The sequence below is a fragment of the Rhodnius prolixus genome, unplaced genomic scaffold (genome assembly GCF_049639745.1).
Source record: "Rhodnius prolixus isolate KJV_2025 unplaced genomic scaffold, Rpr scaffold_11, whole genome shotgun sequence".
NCBI classification, from domain to species: Eukaryota; Metazoa; Arthropoda; class Insecta; order Hemiptera; family Reduviidae; genus Rhodnius; species Rhodnius prolixus.
The window spans coordinates 16787568-16809493 of record NW_027411625.1 but is presented as its reverse complement, the minus strand read 5'-3'; the positions used below and the strand labels follow the sequence as shown (position 1 = coordinate 16809493).

At 33.3% G+C, this 21926-nt stretch overlaps 1 protein-coding gene across 1 annotated transcript in view; it reads right to left on the bottom strand.

Moving 5' to 3' along the window:
• Positions 1-21926, bottom strand: part of LOC141459515 (tetratricopeptide repeat protein 39B-like) — a 37835-nt gene that overhangs the window by 1506 nt on the left and 14403 nt on the right. The window contains exons 6-14 of the mRNA XM_074138680.1: positions 20826-20961; positions 19585-19717; positions 19390-19489; positions 19228-19293; positions 18238-18405; positions 15040-15203; positions 14640-14798; positions 10999-11228; positions 4655-4892 (exon numbers count right to left, since the gene is read on the bottom strand). Coding sequence (XP_073994781.1) covers positions 4655-4892; positions 10999-11228; positions 14640-14798; positions 15040-15203; positions 18238-18405; positions 19228-19293; positions 19390-19489; positions 19585-19717; positions 20826-20961 — 1394 coding nt within the window. The remainder of the gene's footprint in view (positions 1-4654; positions 4893-10998; positions 11229-14639; positions 14799-15039; positions 15204-18237; positions 18406-19227; positions 19294-19389; positions 19490-19584; positions 19718-20825; positions 20962-21926) is intronic.

Below are 21926 nucleotides of genomic sequence, written 5' to 3'. Positions count from 1 at the left end.
ATTCGAATCGAAATTTTGTACAGATTTGCACTTTAAAAGTCTCGATGCCGTGCCTCATAAGGAGGGGAGTTTGCCCCACCCAAATAAGGCCCTTTCTAAAACTATTATTACCAATATTTCTATAACGCTTAGTCCGATTTTGATAAAATTCAGCTCGAATAAGTGGTTAAGGCTCCTCTACGTTGCTGATGCTCTTGCACCTACTAAGATGAAGTACTGCAATCGTTTAAATTATCAATGAGTGAACCGATTTAAATCAATGAATTGACGTTCGATTAAAAAATCTTTGTCTCTTTGCCTTTTAGGGAGAAGTACTGCAATCGTAGTTTATTTTTCTTACTCCTCTTAAAAGGAAGTACTGAAATCGCAGTTTAATTTTGCTATTTACGTACAAATACCTTCCTATTTTATTCAAAACGCTTTTTCAAAAAGATTGTTATTGAGGATGGATGGGAACGCAACTATAATCATTCTTTAAAAAGATCCCTCCAGTGGAGGTTACGGTTCCGACTTAACACCTTATCAGATTATAATGATAGAATTGCTTATTCCAAATTTTAAAAAAGCCTGTAAAGATTGCGAAATAGACAAAAAGGAAAATCTATCCAAAAATGCAAAAATCTCCTTAACAAAAACTTACAGTTTAAAATGTTGAGTATAAGGGTTGATTAAACGCCAAAAGGTACACAAATCAGCGAGTACCCAACATTTCATTAATACTTCATTAATAGTTAAGTAATTCTACTGCATTAATTTTCATTAATAAGTTATTTTTTAGAATTTATTAAAAGTCACAGACCCTTATGCTGGCCATTTTCGTCTACAAAATATATGTTCAAGTAGCACTGTAGATTGACTGTAATATCTAGTTATTTATAATAATCAAACTATTAATTACAGGTTAAAAAGAAAAACGTTATAAAAAATATAAAAAAATTATGAGGCTAAAAAATTCAAAACTTCTTTTTATAAAAAACTTACATCAATGATTTTGTTTATTTTATTTATTTATTTTTATTTTTAAAATAAAAATCGTCGGTTTAAGTTCATTCTTCGATTAAAGTAATTGCTAATTTATGAAGTAGTCAAACGTTTATAATAATAGGTAATAATTATCTGGCTTTATCGCAAATAATATAGTTTTCTTCAATTACATTCTCAATCTAGGTATTCATCCCACAATGTTGTATATATGTAATAAAAAATAAATGAGATATGCATATTTTTAGGACAGCTAATTATTCCAGTATTTGACTATAAGTAAAATTAGGGGAACTAAATTAAATTACAATTGAGAAATGAATAATTTTTGTTGAATAATCTACTTGTTATTAACTGTGTGTTATTTGTGCTCACGAATATTTCGGTAAGACAAATTCAAGACAGTAGCCTACTCTAACTTTGTCTTTTTCTACTCTAACATGCATGTACATATATATGTGACTTATCATAATTATAACAAAAAAATATTATAAATGAAGTGGCCAGCATAAGGGTCTGTGACATCTAATAAATTCTAAAAAATAACTTATTAATGAAAATTAATGCAGTAGAATTACTTAACTATTAATGAAATGTTGGGTACTCGCTGATTTGTGTACCTTTTGGCGTTTAATCAACCCTTATACTTAACATTTTAAACTGTAAGTTTTTGTTAAGGAGATAATAATTAAAACTGTCCGGTAGGACAGTTGTATAAGGGTTGACCATCAAAAACTGCACGAAAAAGCGTAACGTTGAAAAACACCCAACTTTGACAATTTTTTTCTCTTTTTCTATAAAAGATAAAATTTCCAAATTTTCTTTAAAATATAGAGCAAACACTCCTTTATAGCTGTAATTTTTTTGCAACCACCCAGATCTAATAGGTTTCGAGAAAAAAGTTGCCGAAAATGAGCAAAAACGGCTTTTTCAAAAAATGTTCTTGTTCTTGTTCTTGTTCTTCTTCTTCTTCTTCTTGTTGTTCTTGTTGTTACCTTTTTTGTAAACAACGTAGCGCCTAAACGCGTGAACCGATTTTCATGAATGAGGTGTCATTCGATTCGGAATTTTATGTAGATGTGCCTTTTGGGGGTCTCGGCCCTGTACATCGAATGGGAGAGGAGTTAGCCCCCTTTATGTAAGGCCCCCTCCAAAATTATTATTACTAATTACTCTGTAAATCTTGGCCCGATTTTGATAAAATTTGATAGGATGATAGGGTTAGGGCTCCCCTACATAACAATAAAGCGACGATCTGCTCTTACACTTGTTAAGGGGAAGTATAGCAATCGTTTCAAATTATCGACACGTGAACCGATTTTCATGAATGAAGTGTCATTCGAATCAAAATTTTGTACAGATTTGTACTTTAAAAGTCTCGACGCTATGCCTCATAAGAAGGGAAGTTTGCCCCACCCAAATAAGGCCCTTTCTAAAACTATTATTACTAATATTTCTACAAAGCTTAGTCCGATTTTGATAAAATTTAGCACGAAGAAGTGATTAAAGCTCCTCTACATGGCTGTGAAGTGCCATCATGCTCTTACACCTACTAAGAGGAAGTACTGCAATCGTTAAAATTATCAATGAGTGAACCGATTTACATTAATGAATTGTCGTTCGATTCAAAATCTTTGCCTTTTAGGGAGAAGTACTGTAATCGCAGTTTATTTTTCTTGCTCCTCTTAAAAGGAAGTACTGAAATCGCAGTTTAATTTTGCTATTTACGTAAAAATACCTTCCTATTTTATTCAAAACGCTTTCTCAAAAAAAAATGGTTATTGAGGATGGTTTGGGGACCGCAACTATAACCATTCTTTAAAAAGATCTCTCCAGTGGTAGTTACGGTTCCGATTTAACACCATATCAGGTTATAATGATAGAATAGCTTATTCCAAATTTTAAAAAAATCTGTAAAGCAGACGTAACTTTGCTAATAGACAAAAAGGAAAATCTATCCAAAAGGTACAAAAATCTCCTTAACAAAAACTTACAGTTTAAAATGTTAAGTATAAGGGTTGATTAAACGCCAAAAGGTACACAAATCAGCAAGTACCCAACATTTCATTAATACTTCATTGATATTATTTAAGTAATTTTACCGCATTAATTTTCATTAATATTTTTTAAGAATTTATTAGATGTCACATACCCTTATGCTGGCCAGTTCATTCATAATAGTTATAATTGTGATAAAATGTATATTATATCTTCGTATAAATAGGTACTTTATTTTAACTCTATTCCAAATTATTCTTCTGATTCTGAAGTTGTCATATATACATGCATGTTAAATTAGAAAAAGACAAATTTAGAGTCGGCTACTGTTTAAATTTGAATCACGGAGGATTTAAAACAATATTTCAGTCTTGAATTCGTCTTACCGAAATATTCGTGATGACAAATAACACACAGTTAATAACATGTAGATTATTCAACATTATTTATTCATTTCTCAATTGTAATTTAATTTAGTTCCCCTAATTTTACTTATAGTAAAATACTGGAATAATTAGCTGTCCTAAAAATATGCATATCTTATTTATTTTATATTACATGTATACAACATTGTGGGAAGAACACCTAGATTGAGAATGTAATTGAAGAAAACTATATTATTTGCGATAAAGCCAGATTATTTATTACTTATTATTACAAACGTTTGACTACTACATAAAATAACAATTACTTTAACCGAAGAAAGAACTTAAACCGACGATTTTTATTTAAAAATAAAAATAAATAAATAAAATCATTGATGTACGAATGTTGGTGTAAGCAATTTTTAAAAAATTTTATGAATTTTTTAGCCTCATATTTTTTTATTTTTTATAACGTTCTCTTTTTTACCTGTAATCAATAGTTTGATTATTATAGATAAATAGATATTACAGTCAATCTAAGTTAAATGGTGTGCTACTTGAACAAATATTTTGTAGATGAAAATGGCCAGCATAAGGGTATGTGACATCTAATAAATTCTTAAAAAATATTAATGAAAATTAATGCGGTAAAATTACTTAAATAATATCAATGAAGTATTAATGAAATGTTGGGTACTTGCTGATTTGTGTACCTTTTGGCGTTTAATCAACCCTTATACTTAACATTTTAAACTGTAAGTTTTTGTTAAGGTCTGTAGTAGCACTTAACAGAGTGCTTACGGTAGCAGATCACTGAGAACCCCTACCCAACATAAACATAAAAAAAGATCAGCTAACGATGTCTTGACACTGCAAGTTTTGCAGCAAAAGCACGATTACTAATGGTAAGATTTAACTATTCTAGCCATTTTCCCCATAAAACTTCTTTAACGTTACGAACCTTTATTTGTTTCACTTTTACCAATGTAGAAATTTCTGAAAACAACGTCACAAAAGAGGGGAAACAAGAAAATGATTCCCTTTGATTTCTTTCAATGGAACACATGTAGCTTTACCAGCAGTATAGCACTCTTCCAGTGACTCTACACTAATAAATCGGAAGCTACAGATCTGGATTTCTAAAAATTCTTACAATTAAACTGTTTGAAGAGGATGATAAATGAACACAAAACTCAATGCAATCTAAACACTAATAAAATAAGGTCAATGGATTTGAAATCCATGAAACTTCGTCAGTAATAAAAACTGTAATTATAAAAATTAAATTTCTCATAAAAGCTATTACTTACTTAACATTATCGAGAATGTATAACGCTGTATCAGTCTTGCCTTGGGAATGTAAAACTAAAGCTAATTCAACTTGGGAAAATGGCACAATGAAACGATCATGCTTGATTAATTTCTCCATTGTAGCAACTTTCTTCAAACAATCTTCAGCCTGCAATGGGCTCTTCATCTGTGCCAGACAGGAACCTTTCAGAAGCAACAGCAGAGCTCGATTGTCATTTTCAAACTCACTACCAGCGACTGCAATTAGGTAGATAATTAATTTTTAAAAAATATAACAAATATATAGGTTCTAGAATATTGTGGAAATTATAGCAAAAGTGGTTTTTTGTTTGTTTTGCTTGTTTTTTTTTTTAAGGCGCTTTAATATTTGAGGTCATTGGCGCCCAGAGCTTTCTTCAGTGCCTCTGAATAGTGTCCTGCCGTTACAGTCAACACTGTCCATCATCGTGAGTCTTTCATCACAGTGAGCCGTGTGAAACTCCTGGGAGGTTATTATAATTGACCTTTACATATATATTAAATAGGCCTACAAGATTTAAATAAAGATCATTGAACCTGTTTCAGAAAAATCGCCTAAAATTGAAATTTAAAGTTAACGTGATTGAGTTTTCTTCTTTTGAGTATTTTTTTCACTGAATGGTTCAGAATCTAAACTGTCCAATACAATCCGACTGAAGAGATGCTAATTTGCGTAACTAATTCAAGAGACATCATCTTCTCAGGCAGCAGTATTCAGAACAGTGTCAATTCAATACTAGTGTGATTACTTGATCGCCGTAACGAACATTATTAACCAAAAAAAATGATTCTTGTGTGAGCCCAGGCATTCAGAAAACTAAGAAAATTGACGGCAGACTACCTGGCTTAAGAGAGTTCCTCTGGAGCCTTTAGGAGACTTGAAATACTATTGTGGCATAGCTAAATGCCTTACAGGTTTAGTAATTAAAGATGGATTCTAAACAAGACGCAAGAATGGTCAATGGGAAGTCTCATTTAAGTAACCCTTGAAAACGTTTTATCCGATAGCGAGTTAACTGAACTGTCTTAAAATATTCTTGGTCTGATGGCGGACAAAGTGAATTTATTCATAAAATCGTGCTCTTGTGGCTTTCAATTTAATGCCAGAAATACAAACGACGATATAAAAAGTGATTAGAGAATTAATTTTTATGATCTTTAAATCGATTTCCCTGGAAAAAGTAATCAAAAAAGTTGTAGGTCAACACTAGTGCAACGAGAGAAGAAAGGTTAGCAAAAATAGTTATCGTTACTATTTTGAAAATTTTAAAAATGTGAAAAATCCGTTTAGTAAAACGTTACTTTCGGTTGCGGGATCTTCATCAAACTCTTAATTTTAGCAATACATTTAACTCTCCATTATAATTAGGATAAAAAAAACCTTCCATTGCACTCAAATATTGTTTCAGAGGAAAGCCTTGCTCCTTCTCACAGAAGTATCCTTAAGCAAATTTTCCCAATATTGCTTGAAAAAAATTGTTTTAGATCACCAAGAATACAATACGCATGCCAGGATAATCTGATAACAGGGAACCTCAAATTTTATATTTCCGGTGAAAACTGGACACATAAAATTTGCTATGATTGCAATACTTTCCTTACATATTAAGAAAGAAAAGAGTACTGTGTAAATCGGAGGATAACTGTATTTTCTTTTGGGAACTGTGAAAGTAGAATTTCTTTAACAAAAAATAAAAATACGAAGCTCAATTAAATCATGCGACTTGCCAGATTAGAGAAAACCCACTCGAAAACTTACCAACAAAAAATTTTGAACGTATTAAATTCATAAGCAGTGCGGATCAGCAGTAGAATAGCGTGGGTTATTTTATCTCCGCAGGGAAACCATAGTGAATCCCTACAGTAAAACTTCTAACTGATATGAATATCGAGTTCATCTAAATATCTAATTTAAATTCCTTGGAGAAATATATAGGAATATTTATCACCTTTAGCTAGTAATTTTCTTCATAACATAAGTCAGTGAGGAAAGGCTGTGTAGGTTATATTAAAATATCTGTTGAATTTTCATTTTAAATTGAAGACACAATCTCTATCGTACAAATATAGTATCATGATTCTATAAGAACCAATTTTCTTTTTTCATTTAACTTTTAGATTTGAGCTCAGCACGTAAAAATATTGTTTAAATCGATAAGGAAAAACTTTCTGACTGATAAGCTAACAGGGAATTTAGCAAGATTTTTCAATTCAATAACCACGTGGTACACCCAATGCGCGCCTCACCTTTATCGAAGAGTTTCGTAGTATTTCGTCACCCCACACTTCTCAATTGAACTCCTCACACTTGAAAGAATTACACAAGTGCAGAGACTGAGATACCACAAAGCCTGCGGACCCATAAAATCGCATATTGCTAAGTGGAGTTTTATTTTAAAAGGTGCATTTGTGTGCGAAAAGTACATATTAAAAAAAAGGAAGAAAACAGATTTCTTATTCAGACACATTGTGGGTAGGGTTAGTCTGGAGACTAATATGAAGCTACGACACTACTGGTATTTGTATGATCGTTTTGAACGATGGAATGCTTCTTTGATTTTTTGTTCGTGAATGAAGCATGCAGTAAATAAGATCACATTTCACACATTGAATTTATCATGCGTTTTTTTTTTAATGTAAGATACCCAGGATACTTATTTTTTTATATTTAACCTTAACGTCTAAACGTTTTACATGAAACACTTGAATCGTGTAGCTAACTAGTTGTCAACACTCGCTAAGGGAAAAAAATCTGGTAGAAACACCCGATTTTCTGTTACTGTAACTATCACAATCGATATATATATTTATGAAGGCTTTTTCTGAGTACAAAATACTCTTAAGAACATTTCTTAAGAGACGCGATTTGCTATTCATTCTTAACGCCTTTAGAAAAAAAGATTCAGGCTAGGCATAATGTTAATTTGATGAGGATGTACAGAGGGCTACAGTCAAATCCAACCACAAGTACTAGAGACCAATTGCGGCAGTGGCTAAGATACTGTTGGTCAACTCCATGCTGTGGAGAAAGTAAAAAAGGAGATGTAGTTTAGAGATATAGTTGGGGATTTAACATATGTAGTATCACATGTACTTTACACTTTAACAAGAAAAGGCACTCGTTAATAATATTAACACTTATCTGACATTTGATTTTACAAAATCGATAGTGTACTTTTTTTTTAACTATTAAGAAGTAAATAATTTCGAATTCCGGTTCCAGTGGGCATTCTTGAGTTCTTATTTTTATTGCCAACAACTGAATAGCCGGCCTAATGACCGTCAGGCATTCCCTATGCGCTCCCCTCCCCCCTCCCAAAATGATACATAAACATAACTTAAAATTAGTGTGACCTAACGCTTTGATATCGCTAGGCTAAAAAAAGCTACTCGTCAGATAAAAGCACAAATTAAAGAACTGTCAAAATGTAAAAATTTTACATCAACCCTATAATTCAGAAATTTATAGAAACAAGACATTATTTTTTTCACGAGAAAATTAAATAACTTTTTCACTATAAATTAGCTTTTTCGTTTCCAAAGTCAAGGAATAGACAACGAGATCTAACTGCTGGTCGAGAGATGGTTTACAAAAATCATCACCGTGAACTATATCTTGAATAATACGAAAATGACAAATGGTATTCTTTTTTCTTCAATTCTTCTTTTTTTAAGGCGAAGCGAAAAATTTTTTACACCCATTTTTTTTGCAGTAATTACCTTAAGTGAAAGTCATGTTAGTGTTTCTTGCCAGATTTGTTTCATTATTACTATAGAGAAGCTCGGTATTATTTTGCAAATTGAATTAGCTATTACACCACTGAAGAAGTGCTGAGCAAGCTCTGTGAGTACTAACGGCTACAGTAATCAAAAGCCATAATAATTCAATCGTTAGAGACAAAAGAAAGATTTTTTACGATTATTTTTGAGAGGCTACTAATAGCTTGGACGCTGCAAATTTCACTAAGAATTTTTTACGCATAAAATCCATTTTCATTCAGAATGTTGCTAGAAGGTAAAACATTGATCATTTGGGAACATTATTTATTTAAGATATCAGTTTAATAACTTTCTCTAATTTCCTGGTTTATTTCATTCATCATTTTTTTGACTAAGTTTTTGTTTTTCTGTTAAGTTACTTAGGGAATAAATGAAACAATAAATTAAGAAAGTTTTACTTATCCCCTATTGAGACCTTAGATATGCAAAACATAATCTGGGACATTTATCACTTAGTTTGTATTCTTAGGATGAAAATAAAGTCGGTTTCCTTTTGTAAGTATTACATTGAGTTCATCAAAATCAAGAACGTGTCCAAGCGGTGGCAGAAGAAGGCAGAAGTTACCAATATATTGGCAATGCACCAAGTTTAGTTCCACACTTGGGCTACAACGTAACCAAACGCTGATCTCTTTTGAGTTCTGCCTTCTATCAATACCACTATCGCTTGGCCAAATTTTTAAGGTGTAAAAAAAACGAAAATATTTATAAAATATGTGAGACAATATTTTTCACCCAAAGAAAACAATGCAAAAAAATCCAGCACTAGAACATATCTTATATGCCTAATAAAGGAAGAAGAAAACTTGCCTTCTAAAAGTTTATTGCCTCATTTCTTCCTAAACCCCACAGAACACCACCAAGAAAAGTTTGTAAAAATACTAATACAAAACCTCGGAAACGTGAATTAAATAAACAAAAATTTACAGAAATATCAATCTCAAATGATCAAGATGTTCCATTTTTGAGCTCCAGAACGTTAGATAAAAGGGCACAAATTAAAATCAAACAACAGGCAAAAAGTTATTCAATATACATACAATTCTATCAAACAGAAAAAAATAATATTAAGCTCTTACCTCGAAATCAAATTACCCTAGCTGTAGCATTATTTTTAAAACCTGACAAAATTTTCTCGTCAAATCATTTAAGTTGATTCTGCCAGATTTCTGTTACACAACGAAGAAGAATAACTTTTCTGTTTAATTCAAATAATTGAAAAATAAATAAAATTGAAAAAAAAATACTGATATTTGTGTACGACAACATCTTGAGCTCACTATCGCTCGGAGCCTTCTCATAGCATTGCCGGCCAAGGACATTGTTCTGTCGATAAGGAAACACTGCCCTTTCCAGAGGGCTCCTCCTTTCACAAGTGTTTTTTTTTTTTTTTTTTTTTTTTTTTTTTTTAGCAATTCAAAAGTTATTCGTCGTGATACTCCTAGCAAAAGGAAATGGAACAGCGAGACCTCTGCGTTCAGAATCTAGTGCACCACACTTGAAGCTTATCTCTTCTCTTCATTTCTCAATACTTACACTATTAATATTTATTTTACTTTTCTTTTTTTTTTTTTTAATATTCATGCTCTTAATTATAAACTTTAATTTTGTCACGGGATTCTTATTTATTCCTCTTGTCTTTTTTTGCCAGCTTTTTTTTTTTGTTTTTACTTAATTTTCAAGCGTACGTTGTACTATTTGCAAAAGTTTCTAGATAGTTAAGTTCTTATGCCTATAACGACCCGTTTAGTATATGTTTCTATCTTCATATGAATAGATATAAACGATTCAAATAATAATAATAATGGCCGAGTTGAATTTAACTATTTGGGCGTCTTTGCTACTTTCAAGAGGGTTTAACACCGTAAACACGGCGCTCGAGATTAATGATGTAAAGATCTGAGATTTTGTATAACACGCACTGCTAAGAAAATATCAAATAGTTTAGAGTTCCTTTGTCTTGGCGGCACGCTCTTTCCTTAAATTCAGCACTTCCGACGGAACTTGGAAAAGAGGATCCTCACAAAACAGTTAGAAGTAGGGGGAAAGACTTTATAAGTACAAGGGTTGTACAGTCTGGTTCAAAAAATTAAAAGAGGGTGAAATGAGCAAGGTGGACGTCCTCTTGGATTCAACACTTCTGACTTGCATCAGGTAAATAAAAGACAAGCAGGCAACATACTCAAACAAACGCCTCGACAATCGAAGATTTGAACATCCGTTTCTACCATTTCTTCTGCTCCATGCAAAAAGACATTCTTTAAGAAATCTAAACTATCTTTTTTAATTGCCCGCAGTTGAAACTTTACCTAGAGCTAAAAGCTCTTTAAGCGGCAAATCTTTTATTAATACGAAGGATGAGAGAACACGAACTTTTAGGGTTATCCAATAAAGAAAGCACTTGGGTAATTTGTGTTAAGTACAGGGGTTAGAAAAGTGTACGATTTAAAGTGTACAATTTAAATGGAAAAAGTGGTATTTGTCAGGAAAAAAAATAAATGCTACAGATTCTGTTTTAACTTAATTCTAAATAAATTACACATACATTTTCCTCTGTCGAAATCCGCTAGCGCTCGGAGAATCAGTTTATAAACAGCATGGCATAGATCCCACTTCTTGCCTAAAATTTTGAAGTAATTCCAAACGTAGATTAATTCAATTGCCGGCAAAACTAGGAACTTTTTCTGTAAAATATATCTTTCACAACGACGTACACAGAATTTTTCCATTGGAATTGATTTACCAGCGAACCTCTGCCTCCATTCTGGTATAGATCTGCAATAAAAAAATAAAATAAAATAAAGTATTCTTAAAATCTCAACGCAACATGTGAACAATACAAAAATATAGATATTAGGTCCTTTGATACTATATGGTAGTCAAATTTAACCAAACTCAGATTCCCTAAAAAATCCCTAAAAATATGTTTTTTACTTTGGAGGGAGATTAACGAGTTTGTATTTCTCATAAAAATCCCAAAAAATTAATTTTCCCGGTCAATTGTTTCAATTGTGTATAGTCCTTTATATTAAAACTGTCCGGTAGGACAGTTGTATAAGGGTTGATCGTCAAAAACTGCACGAAAAAGTGTAACGTTGAAAAACACCCAACTTTGACAATTTTTTTCTCTTTTTCTATAAAAGATAAAATTCCCAAATTTTCTTTAAATTATAGGGCAAGTCCTCCTTTATAACTGTAATTTTATTGTCAAAACCCAGATTTAATATATTACGAGAAAAAAGTTACTGAAAATGAGCAAAAACGGCATTTTCAAAAATTGGTCTTGTTCTAGTTGTTGTAGTTGTTGTTGTTGTTGTTCTTCTTCTTCTTGTTACCTTTTTTGTAAACAACGTAGCGCCTAAATGCGTGAACCGATTTTCATGAATGAGGTGTCATTCAATTCGGAATTTTAAGTAGATGTGCCTTTTGGGGGTCTCGACGCTGTATATCGAATGGGAGAGGAGTTAGCCCCCTTTATGTAAGGCCCCCTTAAAAATTATTATTACTAATTACTCTGTAAATCTTGGCCTGATTTTGATAAAATTTGGTAGGATGATAGAGTTAGGGCTTCCGTACGAAACATTAAAGCGGCGATCAGCTCTTACACTTGTTAAGGGAAAGTATAGCAATCGTTTCAAATTATCGACACGTGAACCGATTTTCATGAATGAAGTGTCATTCGAATCGAAATTTTGTACAGATTTGCACTTTAAAAGTCTCGACGCTATGCCTCATTAGGAGGGGAGTTTGCCCCATCCTTACTTGTAAGGCCCTTTCTAAAACTATTATTACCAATATTTCTATAACGCTTAGTCCGATTTTGATAAAATTCAGCTCGAATAAGTGGTTAAAGCTCCTCTACGTGGCTGCGAAGTGCCATCATGCTCTTACACCTACTAAGAGGAAGTACTGCAATCGTTAAAATTATCAATGAGTAAACCGAATTACACCAATGAATTGTCGTTCGATTCAAAACCTTTGCCTCTTTGTCTTTTAGGGAGCTGTACTGTAATTGCAGTTTATTTTTCTTACTCCTCTTAAAAGGAAGTACTGAAATCGCAGTTTAATTTTGCTATTTACGTACAAATACCTTCCTATGTTATTCAAAACGCTTTTTTTTTTAAAAAAAAAAATTGTTATTGAGGATGGTTTGTGGGACCGCAACTATAATCATTATTTAAAAAGACCACTCCAGTGGTAGTTACGGTTCCGACTTAACACCTTATCAGGTTATAATAATAGAATTGCTTATTCCAAATTTTAAAAAAATCTGTAAAGCAGATATGTAACTTTGCAAAACAGACAAAAAGGAAAATTTATCCAAAAGGTACAAAAATCTCCTTAACAAAAACTTACAGTTTAAAAAGTTAAGTATAAGGGTTGATTGAACGCCAAAAGGTACACAAATCATCTAGTACCCAACATTTCATTAATTCTTCATTAATATTTAAGTAATTTTACTACATTAATATTCATTAATATTTTTTAGAATTTATTAGATGTCACAGACCCTTATGCTGGCCACTTCATTTATATTATTTTTTTTTTTATAATTATGATAAATCACATATATGTACATGCATGTTAAAGTAGAAAAAGACAAAGTTAGAGTAGGCTACTGTCTTGAATTCGTCTTACCGAAATATTCGTGAGCACAAATAACACACAGTTATAACAAGTAGATTATTCAACAATTATTGATTTCTCAATTGTAATTTAATTTAGCCCCCTAATTTTACTTATAGTAAAATACTGGAATAAATAGCTGTCCTAAAAATATGCATCTTATTTATTTTATATTACATATATACAACATTGTGGGATGAATACCTAGATTGAGAGTGTAATTGAAGAAAACTATATTATTTGCGATAAAGCCAGATAATTATTACCTATAATTATAAACGTTTAAATACTACATAAAATAGCAATTACTTTAATCGAAGAATGAACTTAAACCGACGATTTTTATTTAAAAATAAAAATAATTAAATAAAATAAACAAAGTCATTGATGTATGTTGGTGTAAGCATTTTTTAAAAAAGGTTTTGAATTTGTTAGCCTCATAATTTTTTTATATTTTTTTATAACGTTTTTCTTTTTAACCTGTAATTAATAGTTTGATTATTATAGATTAATAGATATTAAAGTCAATCTACAGTGCTACTTGAACATATATTTTGTAGAGGAAAATGGCCAGCATAAGGGTCTGTGACATCTAATAAATTCTAAAAAATATTAATGAATATTAATGTAGTAAAATTACTTAAATATTAATGAAGAATTAATGAAATGTTGGGTACTAGATGATTTGTGTACCTTTTGGCGTTCAATCAACCCTTATACTTAACTTTTTAAACTGTAAGTTTTTGTTAAGGAGATTTTTACTGAGTATTCAAAATTTTGAGAAAATCGTGAAGTTCTGAAAAAATAAATAAAGTCGCACTTTCGATCTACGAACTTTGAATTAACGGAGATCTTAGGTAACAGCTTTCACTCACTGGCATTTTTTCGCTATAAGAACCCAAAAATACGATTGCCCATGAAATCTCGAATTGGGAAATTGGAAACGATTGCAATACTACTTCTTACTAGTGTTAACTGAATCTAAATTTCTTAGAAAGTATTTTAGATGTATTTTTAACGTGTATGGGAAGAGAGGGGAAAGTTAGTTACGTTTAATTTGGGTGCACATTGGCAAGCAATAAAGCTTTTTAAGAAAGAAACGCATCAAATTTTCAACATCATCATGTTGCTGGCCGCCCCACACTTGAGCACCAGAGCATAATGTAGCTCTGTTCACTCTGTTAAATACATGCACTTTTGATGTAAATGTTATTTCTTTATTACATATAACAATATTCCAAACCAAACTCAGTCCAGCTTTAGGTTTAGTCATCCCTTCAGCAATATATTGTTTAAAACTAAGTTTAGTGGAAACTGTAACACCTAAATACTTATATGGAGGTACGCTTCCAATTCTCTCTTTAACCCACCTCCATTTTTCTTCACTAGCCATTTTGTCTCCCTTTCTAAAAATTAAGATTTTGGACTTGCACAAACTTAGTTTTAAATTCCGTTTTACGCAGTACTCAAGCGCGTTTACTGTAGCGCTAATGTAATACTGTGAAGTTACTTCCGACACTAATATAACTATATCATCGGTATAACCAAGAGCATGCATACTTCGTGAGCATTTCCAGCTGCTGTTCCTGTTCAGGTGTCAGACTTTCCAGCATCAACAGTACAGACAACTTCTGATATCCGTATATCGTTTTAGACCATTTGCTGTCCTTAAGGAGATGAGATGCGTAGAATGCAGCTTCAGTCCAGTTTTGAATTAAACTAAAATCAAAACAATATGTGGTTTAAACCCACACAAGACTCTCTCTTAATTATCATAGTTATCATCAATATATCTTCATTTTAAACAGGTTTCTTCGAACTTGAACATTTTATTTGAAACTTTATAACTGTCCAAATAATCAAAACATGTTCTCACTAGGTAAGCAATTTAGTTACTGGACTAAAGATTGTTTAGAAAACAATTGGACTAAGTGAAAACCGAAGTCTAACCTGATGTTACCTATTTGTCCACATGAGTTCCCAAAAGCACAGGTGATGGAACTGCGGCCATACTGATTGTGAACGCCATGATTTGATGTACCATTCGTTGGCTTCACTTATATTTCCTTTCATAAATTCTAGCCGCCCTTTGAAATATAAAAACCAAGCACCGTCCGGATACGACTAGAAGAACAATGAAAACAAATAAATAAAATGTTGAAAAATTATGTTTTTTTAGGAGACTCTTTCAGGAAAAATTATACTTTCAGATATCTGTCAACAACGTTTCATTCACTGTGTAGTAGTATTCAACAGAGAACTTGGTAGCAGGGAAATCAACTTGAGCAACACAATGAAATTAATCGAATTAATAGAAGTAATATATAATAACAATAATAAAGCATTTATTTGGTTTCAAAATAACACATTTTATACATATATTTACAATAAAACAAATAAAATAAGAACTTCTCAAAAAGAATACTAAATATTGATTTATTCTTGAAACCTGCCCATCAATACTGAGCATATACCTCTCCCATCATGCTCCACAACGCTTTATCTTTTGCTTTCCTATTCCATGATAGTCCAGCTTGTTGTATAATGTCATCCACCCATCTTTTTTTTGTCTGCCGAACTTCCTTTTTCTGAATTCCAGAGACCAGTTAGTTATTCGATTTGTCCAACGACCATCTCTCACTCTTATCAGCTTTCCTGCTCATTTCCAGTTTACTAGCTTCTCCTTTTTTATAATATCTGTCACTCCCGTTTGCTCTCTCATAAATGTAATCCTGATATTATCTTTCCAACTAACTCCTAACATACTCCTCTCCAAAGCTCTTTGAGCAGTCTGAAGCCTATTTAAATTTACTTTTGTACAAGACCATGTTTCAGCACCATACAGAAGGCGGGGCATTATGCATCGCTCTAAAACATGACTGTTTTGTTTAATGTTAATATTTATATTTTTCATTATGTACTTCAATGACCAGTATTTTTTCCAGGCAAGCGTAATTCTTCTTTCTATTTCTTTCCTAGTCCTGCCACAAAAACTAATTATTAGCTGCCCCAAATAAACAGTTTCTTTAACCCATTTTAATTTAACATTTTGTAATAAAGTATCTTTAGTTTTATTTTAGGGTTTGTAAATAAAACAGTTTTGTCAAGGTTAATTAATAAGTCATGCCTCTCTCCAAGCTACCTCTAGTTCTATCAACATTTTTCCTAAATCTACGCATGTATTGACAAATAATACTAAATCATCATCAAATCTGAGGTGACTTGAGTTTTCTCTTTTCAACAGTGATGCCATAACTTTTCCAATTTAAATAGTTAAACAATTCTTCAAGTGCACAGTTAAATAGAACAGGTCACTAAACAGTTTATCATTAACTACAAGAAATCACTTGCGGTTTTGATGTAGTGGTAATGAAAATTATATAGTAAGTGGGAAATCCTCAGTTTTTAGAGCTGTGCATAACTTCTAAAATTTATATTTGTTAGAAAAAAAGCAAAGCAATGTAAGCGCTTTAGGCCATGTCGAGATCACCAAATTTGGAAGATGGTTGTTAAGCCCTCTGAATACTTACTTTATCTTACTTATAATCACATCGTTGTCAATACAACGACAATTCGAATTTAGTGAAATATCTACACACAGCAAAAAAATTAAAGGGCCACTGGAAGAAGCCCACAGTACAACCTGTTTAGAAGAATAAGACAGACAACACTTTGTTATTAGTGCAGAGAGAAGTGTTAATAGTGATAGGGAAAAGAAGTTATGCCAATTTATGAGATAAATTTTTACACAAGACAAAATTTATTAAAATTGTGCAAAAATTTAAAAAAGTTAATACAGAAAAAGTTGAAATTCTTTTTGATTGCGGGCTCAGTACCTCGTATTGCCGCTACGAGCTTGAATAACAGCATGCATACGTCATGGCATGCTCATTATTAGGCGCCTGATGTTTTGTTGTGGAATTCTTTCCCATTCTTCTCTTAGGACTTGCTCCAGCTCTGGTAATGTCCGCGGTGGCTCAGGACGATTGCGAATGTTTTGCGCAAGCTGATCCCATAAGTGTTCAATCGGATTCAAATCCGAGCTACAAGCTGGCCAGCCGAGGGTCTGAATGTAATCGGCATTTATGAACTTGATTTGATATCGGCATTTATGAAAATGAATTGATCTCTACCACTAAGTGCTCTTCCGCGGACATGGATTCATAACACTTCATTGATGTACCGCTGAGCTGTCAAATTTCCATTCGCGAACTCACTTTTGTCACTTTTGTCGGTGAAAGAAATTCCTGCCCTAACCAAAATTGATCCGCCACCAAATGGTGACGTTGGTTGTAGTGCACAAGGAAGAAAACGTTCTTTTCCTCGTGTTCATACTCTCATTCGCCCATTATTTCTGTACAGAGTAATTGTGGACTCATCAGAGAAGAAAACGTTCCTCCATTGCCCGATGTGCCAATTGCAATAGTCCCTGGCAAACAAATGTTTGGCGATTTTGTGCCTTCTGGTCAACCGTGGCACTTTTATCGGGTACCTGGAACGCATGTCACCCTCAACCGATTACGAACGGTTTGAGTAGAATCACGGTTCCTGTGGCACGCCTGAGGTCACTTTGGATAGCAGGTGAGTGGTTTGGCGATTTCTGAGGGCCTGTAGCTTCATGAATCGGTCCTCCTTTAATGAAATGAATCTTGGCCGGCCCTGCCCTGGTCGTCTCGTGAATCCTCCTGTCTCTTGGTATCTCCCCCATAATCGCTGGATTACAGAATGACTCACTCCCAATCGCCGGCCTACTTCCCGCACTCCTAGACCTTCCTCAATTAATGTTACAGCCCTACACACGAAAGATGCCGCCTTAAACCTTGCAGGGGATCCATAACACATAAAACAATAGCAAACACCAGTAAAAACTGCACGACACAACGTTAAAGACTGATAGAAATAGAGTAGAAATAGCCCCATATCGGTCAATGTGAACAAAGTTCAAGATAACAAGGAGAAAAATGGTCAAAGAAAACAATAGTCTCTTGAGAAAGGTCTGAGGGTTTATCTTAATCCTAACCACAATTATATCTCTTCAAAACATGTTCCAGAGTGCACTCATTGACGTGGAAGAACGGCAATACAAAGTGCCCCTTCAATTTCTTTGCCGTGTGTGTAGTATGTACAATTAAGAATAAGGTACGTACATCCAACTCACCTTTAACTGGAGACACAATATCTCGTTAGCTAGTTCTAAATCACCCTCTTCGTGACTCAACACGTAAACTACTATTAGGTTGTAAGTTAGCAAGGTCATTACAGACAACACTTGCCGTATACCTTCGTGCAATTTGTACCCAGCTTTCAGTTCATTCAATCCAATTTCCTAAAAAAGTATATCACTAGAATAGTTTGCATAAATAAAAAAAATTGCGTTGTAAACACTTTTACAAAATAATTTAGCTACCATTTTCATAATTTTTTCAAATTTAAAATTTTTAATACATGTTACTTTATTGGACGTGCCTGAAAAAAAAACAGTTTTTCAATTTAGAAAAAATCCTATTTTATTACCTTTTTTTCATTTTGCAATATGTTTAAAATATAATTGGATTGACATCTAGTTACTTCAAGCCACTTTTCAGCCAGGTGTTAGATCTATCCGCGCTCCCACCATTCAGCTTAAGGTGAAAAAAATAATAAACTCCAGCACTCCAGCTTTTTAACTTCGATGATGTTATTTAATTTTCTTGCACACGAAAATGTGCCACCGGCTGGAAACTAATGGTAGTCGGAAGGACAACAGGGCAGACTGAAGGAACTTCAATGCAATCAAGTTCTTATTTAAGTACTTTTCTGTCTGATGGGAAGTTTGTAATCCCGAGCGTTATTTTGTAGGAATAAAAAGCTTGTTTGTGATTGACCAAAGCTGGAATAGCACTGGGCCACTTTTGAGTACATTTAGTTGTTGCCAATAAAAATTGTTAATATATGGGTAGACATAGTCTTGGTTTTGTAAACATAACTCGCAACATACTGACTGTTTGAAGATGACAGGAGACACAACTCACAGATGAAAAGGTAGCACAATACAGTGTTAGCAAATATAAAATGTTTGTGGATTGGTTTTTAAAGCTCCGGGGAACTACTTCAGTTAGAAAAACTTTCATTTATATTAACACCCCATTACTTACTAATATGTACTTACTTTACTCCCAGAAAATCCAATAAATTCTAATAATTTAATAATTCTACTTGGCAACAACGATATCATCTGGAATTAAACAAAACCAAAAGAATAAATCATCTATAGAAATTGAATAAATAAAATATTTATATAAAAAAACAAAAAAACTTCAGCACTACTCACTAAATTAAATGCACCAATGCCAACATGGACCCCGCTCTGAATGTGAACCACGTGCTTCTCATGGGACCAATCTCTTGACTTCAGTATATTACTACATTCTCTGAAATTTTGTTTAATTAAACAAAAGGAAATTTAAATTAAAAAAATTATATTAATAACTCTGGAGTCTGAGAATATGTATTTATGTATACTCACTTATACGAATTGAAACAGCTTCGTATTTTCATACCAGCTTTTATAAAACTGACCAAAGTCTCATCTTCAATGAATGCTAGAAGTGATTTTAATAATAATGCCTCAGCATAACACAGTTCAGCGTGTATCTCTTCTGAAACCAGAATTTAAATTATGACAAAACATTTATAAATTTTAATAGGAAACAAAAATCTGGTTTTGTAAAGAAAAAAAACTCAACTTTGTCAAACTGGGATTCTTTAATTTACAATTTCTTCTTCAACTTCGAAATTTTACTGAACTTTGGTTGACATCTATTACATAGGCTCAATTATAAAAATGATTTTCAATGAGTTTTCTAAGCAAAATGTTTCAAATAATAGTCCTACATGAATTTTCACATACATAAAAGAAAAAACAAAAAAAAACAGAGCATTTTAATCCTAGTCTTATTCTTATTAGCTTTGGCTTCATGGGGGTAGACCAGAGAGTCAATTGTGGCAACTATGGTTAGAGCACCTCCATCAGTCCTGTCTATTTAATTAGATTTTGGAGTCAAGTGAGGAGCTTCCAAGCGAAGTATGAGGGCATGAGTATGTTTGTTTGTTTACTCGAAGAGCAGAACTCTGAACACCTCTCCATACCGAACCCACAATGCCATTTCCTCCCCTTCCTTACAATACCTACACAAACTATTCGTTATCTGGCTTAATAATGTCGCTTCTGCTCCCTCAGTCTGCAATCACCAACTATCCCGGCCTTGTTGGTGAAATGCTGTAGTAACTTAGGCAAGTGGTTGGTAATATATTTTTTAAATTACATGTGGTTCCACCTGTGGGTGTGTGGAATGTGTTCCTGCGACTTAATGTGCACACTTTGATACCTGCACATATGAGATATTTTGCTATGCCAAAAAAGGGTGAAAGCTTCATAGGACCTCCTAATCTCCCCTAAATCCTGAATATTCGAGTTCCAAGACGAGAAACACCTAGTTTTGACAACCAGTCATCGCCAGGATCTCCATACATTCGAAATAAATTATCCTACGACTTAGGAACTCAGGGACACAAATAAATATTGCATATAACGCTGCTTGAAAGACGAGGATAAAGACTACCTAAGCTTACCGACATTTTTTTCATTCAGGGGATCATATAAACATATATTTCCTGTGAAAAATTCAACTCTTAATAGGTTAAAATGGAAAAATAATGCAATTTGCACTATTTTAGTAAAGCTTGTATGAGAAAAGCAGGTCTTACCTGATGAGACATGTTCGTAATTAGACTTTTTCACGATCATCTTGCCAATGGACTCCGACAACGTGAGTTTGCGCCGATAATAATTGCACAGACTTATACAGCCTTTGAGCGCTTGCGAGGCCTTCATTATTGCTTCCTGTGACATTGAAAATTAGATTATATTACTATGAACTGTAAATATTATTCGACTGCATTAGAGAATAATGGTTGAATTCTTGATCTCCGTCTTGCCCCGTGGGAGGGGGATGGAATCCTTCAGAAATCTTGGCGTTCTTGCAGGTATTCCAGTTGAACAAATTGAAATTTACTTACACACCCTAACAATCACAAAATAAAAACAGGGCCTGCCCAATGCAAGGTGTTGTGCGACCTCTGCCCGAAGGATGAAAGGCAAAGAGTTAATGTGTCAAATACAGAACCTCTCGGTGCCAATGATATGTTTCTGTTCAATCTCACAGGGATCATTACAATGATGGGTCATCAGGCAAGATATCTGATTATTATCTCAGATCTGGTTTGAGATGTTGACACTTCGGCTAGTTGATTATTCGGTGACGTCTCTTGGAGAGAGGACCAATCTTTCTAGGGTGAGGTTTATTCTAATCTTCGCTGTCTTTCGGATAAGTGGGCCCGCAACGAAACCTGTAAAAGGGGATCTGCTGCGATAATCAGGCTGAGCCGCTTAAGGCGGTTTTGCCTCTCGACACAGCTTTACAGCATCCTTTTTATGGATACGCTTCGTGCAGTATCGGCAGTCAAAGTTGCTAAGTGGAGGTTGTCTCAGAGAAGTGACCTAGTGATTTTTACCAAACTCTACAGGGTGAACCAGTAAGTAATGTCCATAGCCTACTGTGTGTAGTACATCTAAAGTGGAGTTCAATGACGTATTGGCCATATTTTCCTCTGTTCTTGAGTGACGTCACTTTAATTTTTTTTCTAAAATCATTACTTTTTTCCAATAAAAATGTTATTACTCAGAAAGTTTTAGTCCGAATTCGATTCTGATGATACGGTTAGAAAGAGAGATAAATTTTCTAAAAACTGACACCGTTTCGAAGCATAAGTTATACTCTAAACAGCCTCAATTTTCCTCCGAATGCT